The sequence below is a fragment of the Oncorhynchus keta genome, chromosome 34 (assembly GCF_023373465.1).
Source record: "Oncorhynchus keta strain PuntledgeMale-10-30-2019 chromosome 34, Oket_V2, whole genome shotgun sequence".
In the NCBI taxonomy this organism is placed as follows: domain Eukaryota; kingdom Metazoa; phylum Chordata; class Actinopteri; order Salmoniformes; family Salmonidae; genus Oncorhynchus; species Oncorhynchus keta.
Genome location: NC_068454.1, coordinates 28,147,821 through 28,157,439, shown reverse-complemented (window position 1 = coordinate 28,157,439; position 9,619 = coordinate 28,147,821). Strand labels below are relative to the sequence as shown.

Here is a 9,619-nt window from a genome sequence, read left to right as displayed (position 1 = left end):
GTGATGGCGGCAGTGGAGAGATACCACCCTCCCCCTGCCAGCTCCTCCACAATACCCCTCATCTCTTCCACCAGGGCACTTTCCCTCCAGTCCACTTGCTCTTCCACTGTCTCCTTCTCCGACACTCCTCCCTCGCTTTCTTCTCTCTCATGCACCTCCACTCGGTTGCCTTCTTCCACCGCTTTTCCTGGTTCTCCTACTCCCGTGCCTTCCGTTTCCTTCTCTCTTCCATCCGCCGCTTCTTGCTCCTCCTCCTTCCTTGCGGCCTTCCCCTCTGGACCTGTACTCTGGTCATGAGGTGTGCTTCCTTCCCCTCCTCTTCTTCCCCCATCCCCCGCTCCTGCTCCCCCCCCAGCCGCAGACGCATATGACCTCTGACGAGCCGGGCACCCCCGCCACAGGTGTGCTGACGAGCCACACCCGTGGCACGCCTTAGGCTTGTCACAATCCCTCGCCTCGTGTTCCTCAGATCCACAAAATCTGCATTTTCTTGTGCTCCACGAGGCGAATATGTGTCCGTAGGCCATACAACGCCTGCAAAATGGGGGCTGACGTGCATAAAACAACGTCCCCCTGTCAGCCCCTAGGGTGAACATAGCAGGAGGATGGAGGTAGCCACCATGTCCCTTTGGGTCCTCTCTGAGGAGGGCCTGGAAGCCTCTCCTCCCATACCAAAACCCAAGGGAGTCTTTGAGGTGCCTTGCTGAGGAGACGTTATCCATGTATCTCCCCAGAAAAGCCCTTACCTCTTCGTCCTTAACGTAAGGGTTGTAAATGTTGACAGTTACAACCCTAAAGTTATTCTTCGCCAGGCTTGTTATTTCATAGTGGCTCATCGGCCTCTCACCTCCCACTGCTCTTGCCCTTCTCAGGATATCATCGCGTTTCTCCTCTGTATATAGTGCCACGTCATATGCTCCCTCCAACGAGTTGCCTTGGAAACAAAACACGTCCTTCACCGTAAGCTTTAGAATCCCCATCAATATTATCCTTCCAAAAGTTTCCCGTCCTAAAGGCTCCAACTTCTTTTCCTTCCAAGCAAACTGAATCGTGTTGGCCTGCCCAATCCCAGGGACCGACCGTGTTGATGTATTTAGCACCATCTCCGCAAGGAGAATGGCGCTCGTTCTCTTCTCTTCCAAAACAAGGAAAAAAGAAAAACCAAAGTGACTGAGCCTATCTTGTGAAAACAAACACAGAGACAGGAACAATCACCCACGAAACACTAAAAGAATATGGCTGCCTAAATATGGTTCCCAATCAGAGACAACGATAATCACCTGCCTCTGATTGAGAACCGCCTCAGGCAACCAGACTTTTCTAGACAACCCTACTAAGCCACAATCCCAATACCTACTAAAACCCCAAGACAAAACACACCACATAAAAAACCCATGTCACACCCTGGCCTGACCAAAATAATAAAGAAAACACAAAATACTAAGACCAGGGCGTGACAGACGCCTCTTGCACTGAGATCCAGTGCCTTAGACTGCTGCATATATTTCTGTAATTAATACAACCCACTTCACAATGCCTAATTTCCTACGTATTGCATCATCCTCCAGTAATCTACTATTTTGTTTTGCTTCTAGCAATCAATTCCATTAGAGTTAGATTCATGCTATTGGATGTACTTATATTACATTTTCCAATGCATCCTTTTAATATCTATGGTGAATAGTAGAACCATACCTTGAATTTTGGTTTGTGCGATGCAAACTCAAAAATGTGACATGGAATGTGTGTAATGTAGAGTTAAGAACTTGAATGATATGCAGAGGAAGTGTGTTCAGTTATTGAATTATTATATATCTGAGGTGGTTTTATTAAGTCGTTATTATTAAAAGTCATCATCACAGGATTTGCTGCGTTATGCCTTTGCCACATTCTAGTGAAATAATGAAAATGGTTTTGTGACAAATGGCTACAAAGAACTCAAAGCTTAAAGTAAATCCTCTGTGTGATGTCTTTTAAAGGCAGGCTGTCTTTTGAGGACACACTGTTGTGAGTGTAATTGATTTTGTGACCTACCTTTGATTCTCTCCAGGAGCTAAACTCCAGGGATAAAAAGGTGCACAATGAAAAAAAAAAAAAAAAACGAGAAGTAACTTTTAGGTGTGGGATTATTATAAATGATTGAAATCAATTCTTTCACCAGAGCAGAGTATTGTGGTTAAAATTGGTTTGATTTTCAATATGAATTTAGCATCTCATTGCTGAGATCTTGTCAATCCCCCAAGGCTTTTCATGTCTCGGGAGGCTTGTAAAATCAAACGCTGTGCAGTGGAGAGTAGCATGATTCCCAGGGAAATCTGAAAGCAAGGCGATGATGCTTCTTTTCTCAGAACTACTGAATATTCTCTGTGTGTGTCTGTAGGTTTGTAAACTGTCAACTGGGAGCTGTCAAGGAGCCATTGAGGGACATATTCCACCATAGATGTCTGCACTTTGTCTGCACATTCAATTTATAGTTATGAGCCCCGACCAGCTCTCTCCGAAGAGAAAGAAACAATCATACCAAGAGGAAGAGAGAAACAAGGACAGGCACTTGTATTTTTCCCTTTTACAACCATTTCACCCTTACAATTTTGAGATGCTCACATTTGGTCATACTCCCACATTTTATAGTAGTGAAAGTCAATATTGAAAGTATTGAAAGTGAACCATCTCAAATTAAACTTTTTATTTTGTATTTGTTTAAGGGGTATATCAGCTTTAATATTGCAGTTAGATTGTGGCTTCTATCAATCTAATTGTCTGCATTGTTTCCAATCCCCCTTATATGTTTTGGTAAATATATATTTTTAATATATAAACTCATCAAAAAAAGAAACGTCCCTTTTTCAGGACCCTGTATTTCAAAAATAATTAGTAAAAATCCAAATAACATCACAGATCTTCATTGTAAAGGGTTTAAACACTGTTTCTCATGCTTGTTCAATGAACCATGAACATACAGAGTTAGAGTTCAGTATGTTAAATCGGAGGGCCTGTTGTTCGGACCTCTGGCAGTCTCTATGGGGGTGCCACAGGGTTCAATTTTCGGGCCGACTCTCTTCTCTGTATACATCAATGATGTCGCTCTCGCTGCTGGTGATTCTTTGATCCACCTCTACGCAGACAAAACCATTCTGTATACTGTACCTCTGGCCCTTCGTTGGACACTGTGTTAACTAACCTCCAAATGAGCTTCAATGCCATACAACTCTCCTTCCGTGGGCTCCAACTGCTCTTAAATGCAAGTAAAACTAAATGCATGTTCTTCAACCGATCGCTGCCCGCACCTACCCGCCTGTCCAGCATCCCTACTCTGGACGGTTCTGACTTAGAATATGTGGACAACTACAAATACCTAGGTGTCTGGTTAGACTGTAAACTCTCCTTCCAGACTCACATTAAGCATCTCCAATCCAAAATTAAATCTAGAATCGGCTTCCTATTTCGCAAACAAAGCATCCTTCAATCCTGCTGCCAAACATAGCCTCGTAAAACTGACCATCCTACCGATCCTCGACTTTGGCAATGTCATTTACAAAATAGCCTCCAACACTCTACTCAACAAATTGGATGCAGTCTATCACAGTGCCATCCGTTTTGTCACCAAAGCCCCATATACTACCCACCACTGCGACCTGTATGATCTCGTTGGCTGGCCCTCGCTTCATACTCGTCCCCAAACCCACTGGCTCCAGGTCATCTACAAGTCTCTGCTAGGTAAAGCCCCACCTTATCTCAGCTCACTGGTCACCATAGCTGCACCCACCCGTAGCACGCGCTCCAGAAGGTATATCTCACTGGTCACCCCCAAAGCCAATTATTCTTTGGCCGCCTCTCCTTACAGTTCTCTGCTGCCAATGACTGGAACGAACTGCAAAAATCTCTGAAGCTGGAGACTCTTACCTCCCTCACTAGCTTTAAGCACCAGCTGTCAGAGCAGCTCTCAGATCACTGCACCTGTACATAGCTCATCTGTAAATAGCCCATCCAATCTACCTCATCCCAATACTGTATTTATTTATTGATTGATTTTGCTCCCTTGTACCCCAGTATCTCAACTTGCACATTCATCTTCTGCTCATCCTACCATTCCAGTGTTTAATTGCTATATTTATTGCCTTACCTCGCTTATCCTACCTCATGTGCACATGCTGTATATATATTTCTCTACTGTATTATTGATTGTATGTTTGTTTATTCCATGTGTAACTCTGTGTTGTTGTATGTGTCGAACTACTTTGCTTTATATTTGCCAGGTTGCAGTTGCAAATGAGAACTTGTTCTCAACTAGCCTACCTGGTTAAATAAAGGTGAAAAAAATAATAATGAACATGCACCTGTGGAACTGACACTAACAGCTTACAGATGGTAGGCAACTAAGGTCACAGTTATGAAAACTTAGGCCACTAAAGAGGCCTTTCTACTGACTCTGAAAAACACAAAAAGAAAGATGCCCAGGGTCCCTGCTCATCTGCGTGAACGTGCCTTAGGAAGGCTGCAAGGAGGCATGAGGACTGCAGATGTGGCCAGGCAATAAATTGCAATGTTCGTACTGTGAGGCGCCCAAGACAGCACTACAGAGAGACAGGACGGACAGCTGATTGTCCTAGCAGTGGCAGACCACTTGTACCAACACCTGCACAGGATTGGTACATTCGAACATCACACCTACGGGACAGGTACAGGATGGCAAGAACAACTGTACGAGTTACACCAGAAACGCACAATCCCTCCTTCAGTGATCAGACTGTCCACAATAGGCTGAGCGAGGCTGGACTGAGGACTTGTAGGACTGTTGTAAGGCAGATCCTCACCAGACATCACCGGCAACAACATTGCCTATGGGTACAAACCCACAGTCACTGGACCAGACAGGACTGTCAAAAAGTGCTCTTCACTAACGAGTTGCGTTTTTTGTCTCACCCGGGGTGATGGTCGGATTTGCGTTTATCGTCAAAGGAATGAACGTTACACCGAGGCCTGTACTCTCGAGCGGGATAGAGTTGGAGGTGGAGGGTCCATCATGGTCTGAGCTTGTTGTCATTGCAAGCAATCTCAACGTGTGTTACAGGAAAGACATTTTCCTCCCTCTTGTGTTACCGTTCCTGCATGCTCATCTTGACATTACTCAACAGCATGACAATTCCACCAGTCATACTGCTCGTTCTGTGTGTGATTTCCTGCAAGACAGGAATGTCAGTGTTGCCATGGCCAGCGAGAGCCCGGATCTCAATCCCATTGAGCACGTCTGGGACCTACTGTACCAGAGGGTGAGGGCTTAGAAATGTCAAGAACATTGCAGGTGCCTTGGTGGAAGAGTGGGGTAACATCTCACAGCAAGACCTGGCAAATCTGGTGCGGTCTATGTGGAGGAGATGCACTGCAGTACTTAATGCAGCTGGTGGCCACACGAGATACTGACTGTTACTTTTGACCCACCCTTTGTGCCATGGAACAATTTTGCAAACTGCATAGCACAGCTGGAAACTTTTGGTCCTAAAATTAAACTGCTATACTTTTTTATTCATCACCATTTTGTTTAACCAATTTTGGTCTGTAATACACTTGCCCTTGCATTTTTGCAGTAATGCTGCAATTAGTTTCTTATAATTTTGAATAAAGCAGACATTTGAATACATTTTTGTTAGCTGGATGTGTGACATAACTCCAGTACTATTTATGATATTATTTACAAAGATCATAACGTTTAAAAAACAAATCTCCATTAATAATGTATTTTTTAAAATCAATTAGTATATTTGAGATTAACCATAATATTTGTGGTAATATTTATTCTGTTTTTTTCTGGTGGATTAAACTGAAATAACACATTTTCCATGGCTTGTTTTAAAAATATTGATATTTTAGAGATTATTTAATTTTCAAATAACCGAAAGTGAGATGTTATAATCTGAATAAAGGGAAAATATCGATTCTCGAAAACTGGGTGAGCCATTCTTACTAATCTGCTTGGATTGCAGTATAGTTTGTGTATGACTGAAGTGAGAGGCATAATACTTTAATATTTAATCATTTCTGCTCTCTGAAATCTTATTCAATATATAGATAGGCCCATTAAATTTTGTCTGGCTTGCCATTTTAAAATAAAATGGAATACGTTTTTCTCATATAATTTAAAAGACAAGCCGTTAGGTTAGGCAGGGCCATAAATAAATAGGTCAATTGGGATATGACTAAATGGTAACAAGATGGTAACAAGATATTATCTATTTTTAAAAACTTTCTATTGAAATGTATTTTAGTGAGATCGTTTATTTATTTCGGGATATGAATACCTAGTATGTCCACTTCACCGTCATACCATTTTATTGGTAAACTACACTGAAATGTATCAGCTGTATTTTTTGTCTAATACCTAATATAGTACACTTAACTTGATTGTAATCCAGAGCAGTTAGAACAATTATCTAGGTCTGATATGAGGCTATGGAGGTACAATGACATATTTTTTTTAAGCCCTGGATTTCTAGCCCCTTGATATTATTGTTGGACATGATTTTAATAGTTAACATTTCGATGGCCATAATAAATAGATATGATGATAGTGGACAACCTTGTTTTACACTGCTTGACAGTTTAATACTATCTGAGAAGTAGACATCATTTACTATTTTACACCTAGCTTTACTATACATAACTTTAACCCAATGTATAAGAGATTCTCCAAAATGTAAATATACCAGGCATTTACAGCTAAAGTCGGTTGGAGTCATTAAAACTCATTTTTCAACCAATCCACAAATTTCTTGTTAACAAACTATAGTTTTGGCAAGTCGGTTAGGACATCTACATTTAAGTCATTTAGCAGACGCTCTTATCCAGAGCGACTTACAAATTGGTGCATACACCTAATGACATCCAGTGGAACAGCCACTTGCATCTAAATCTTTTTTTTTTTTTTTTTTTTTTTGGGGGGTGAGAAGGATTACTTACCCTTACTTACCCTATCCTAGGTATTCCTTGAAGAGGTGGGGTTTCAGGTGTCTCCGGAAGGTGGTGATTGACTCCGCTGTCCTGGCGTCGTGAGGGAGTTTGTTCCACCATTGGGGGGCCAGAGCAGCGAACAGTTTTGACTGGGCTGAGCGGGAACTGTACTTCCTCAGTGGTAGGGAGGCGAGCAGGCCAGAGGTGGATGAACGCAGTGCCCTTGTTTGGGTGTAGGGCCTGATCAGAGCCTGGAGGTACTGAGGTGCCGTTCCCCTCACAGCTCCGTAGGCAAGCACCATGGTCTTGTAGCGGATGCGAGCTTCAACTGGAAGCCAGTGGAGAGAGCGGAGGAGCGGGGTGACGTGAGAGAACTTGGGAAGGTTGAACACCAGACGGGCTGCAGCGTTCTGGATGAGTTGTAGGGGTTTAATGGCACAGGCAGGGAGCCCAGCCAACAGCGAGTTGCAGTAATCAAGACGGGAGATGACAAGTGCCTGGATTAGGACCTGCGCCGCTTCCTGTGTGAGGCAGGGTCGTACTCTGCGGATGTTGTAGAGCATGAACCTACAGGAACGGGACACCGCCTTGATGTTAGTTGAGAACGTCAGGGTGTTGTCCAGTATCACGCCAAGGTTCTTAGCGCTCTGGGAGGAGGACACAATGGAGTTGTCAACCGTGATGGCGAGATCATGGAACGGGCAGTCCTTCCCCGGGAGGAAGAGGAGCTCCGTCTTGCTGAGGTTCAGCTTGAGGTGGTGATCCGTCATCCACACTGATATGTCTGCCAGACATGCAGAGATGCGATTCGCCACCTGGTCATCAGAAGGGGGAAAGGAGAAGATTAGTTGTGTGTCGTCTGCATAGCAATGATAGGAGAGACCATGTGAGGTTATGACAGAGCCAAGTGACTTGGTGTATAGCGAGAATAAGAGAGGGCCTAGAACAGAGCCCTGGGGGACACCAGTGGTGAGAGCGCGTGGTGAGGAGACAGATTCTCGCCACGCCACCTGGTAGGAGCGACCTGTCAGGTAGGACGCAATCCAAGCGTGGGCCGCACCGGAGATGCCCAACTCGGAGAGGGTGGAGAGGAGGATCTGATGGTTCACAGTATCGAAGGCAGCCGATAGGTCTAGAAGGATGAGAGCAGAGGAGAGAGAGAGTTAGCTTTAGCAGTGCGGAGCGCCTCCGTGATACAGAGAAGAGCAGTCTCAGTTGAATGACTAGTCTTGAAACCTGACTGATTTGGATCAAGAAGGTCATTCTGAGAGAGATAGCGGTAGAGCTGGCCAAGGACGGCACGCTCAAGAGTTTTGGAGAGAAAAGAGAGAAGGGATACTGGTCTGTAGTTGTTGACATCGGAGGGATCGAGTGTAGGTTTTTTCAGAAGGGGTGCAACTCTCGCTCTCTTGAAGACGGGAGGGACGTAGCCAGCGGTCAGGGATGAGTTGATGAGCGAGGTGAGGTAAGGGAGAGGGTCTCCGGAAATGGTCTGGAGAAGAGAGGAGGGGATAGGGTCAAGCGGGCAGGTTGTTGGGCGGCCGGCCGTCACAAGACGCGAGATTTCATCTGGAGAGAGAGGGGAGAAAGAGGTCAGAGCATAGGGTAGGGCAGTGTGAGCAGAACCAGCGGTGTCGTTTGACTTAGCAAACGAGGATCGGATGTCGTCGACCTTCTTTTCAAAATGGTTGACGAAGTCATCTGCAGAGAGGGAGGAGGGGGGATTCAGGAGGGAGGAGAAGGTGGCAAAGAGCTTCCTAGGGTTAGAGGCAGATGCTTGGAATTTAGAATGGTAGAAAGTGGCTTTAGCAGCAGAGACAGAGGAGGAAAATGTAGAGAGGAGGGAGTGAAAGGATGTCAGGTCCGCAGGGAGGCGAGTTTTCCTCCATTTCCGCTCGGCTGCCCGGAGCCCTGTTCTGTGAGCTCGCAATGAGTCGTCGAGCCACGGAGGCGGGAGGGGAGGACCGAGCCGGCCTGGAGGATAGGGGACATAGGGAGTCAAAGGATGCAGTAAGGGAGGAGAGGAGGGTTGAGGAGGCAGAATCAGGAGATAGGTTGGAGAAAGTTTGAGCAGAGGGAAGAGATGATAGGATGGAAGAGGAGAGAGTAGCGGGGGAGAGAGAGCGAAGGTTGGGACGGCGCGATACCATCCGAGTAGGGGCAGTGTGGGAAGTGTTGGATGAGAGCGAGAGGGAAAAGGATACAAGGTAGTGGTCGGAGACTTGGAGGGGAGTTGCAATGAGGTTAGTGGAAGAACAGCATCTAGTAAAGATGAGGTCAAGCGTATTGCCTGCCTTGTGAGTAGGGGGAAGGTGAGAGGGTGAGGTCAAAAGGAGAGGAGTGGAAAGAAGGAGGCAGAGAGGAATGAGTCAAAGGTAGACGTGGGGAGGTTAAAGTCGCCCAGAACTGTGAGAGGTGAGCCGTCCTCAGGAAAGGAGCTTATCAAGGCATCAAGCTCATTGATGAACTCTCCGAGGGAACCTGGAGGGCGATAAATGATAAGGATGTTAAGCTTGAAAGGGCTGGTAACTGTGACAGCATGGAATTCAAAGGAGGCGATAGACAGATGGGTAAGGGGAGAAAGAGAGAAAGACCACTTGGGAGAGATGAGGATCCCGGTGCCACCACCCCGCTGACCAGAAGCTCTCGGGGTGTGCGAGAACACGTGGACGGA

General features: G+C 45.5%; 1 protein-coding gene across 1 annotated transcript; it reads right to left on the bottom strand.

The window, feature by feature from the left end:
* Positions 1-6,938: 6,938 nt before the first annotated feature.
* Positions 6,939-8,626, bottom strand: LOC127915086 (uncharacterized). The gene is made up of 2 exons (XM_052493564.1): positions 7,956-8,626; positions 6,939-7,760 (listed from the first exon to the last, which is right to left on the bottom strand). Exon 2 carries the CDS (start codon positions 7,713-7,715, stop codon positions 6,966-6,968), a length of 750 nt encoding a protein of 249 aa, XP_052349524.1. The 5' UTR covers positions 7,716-7,760; positions 7,956-8,626; the 3' UTR covers positions 6,939-6,965.
* Positions 8,627-9,619: the final 993 nt, after the last annotated feature.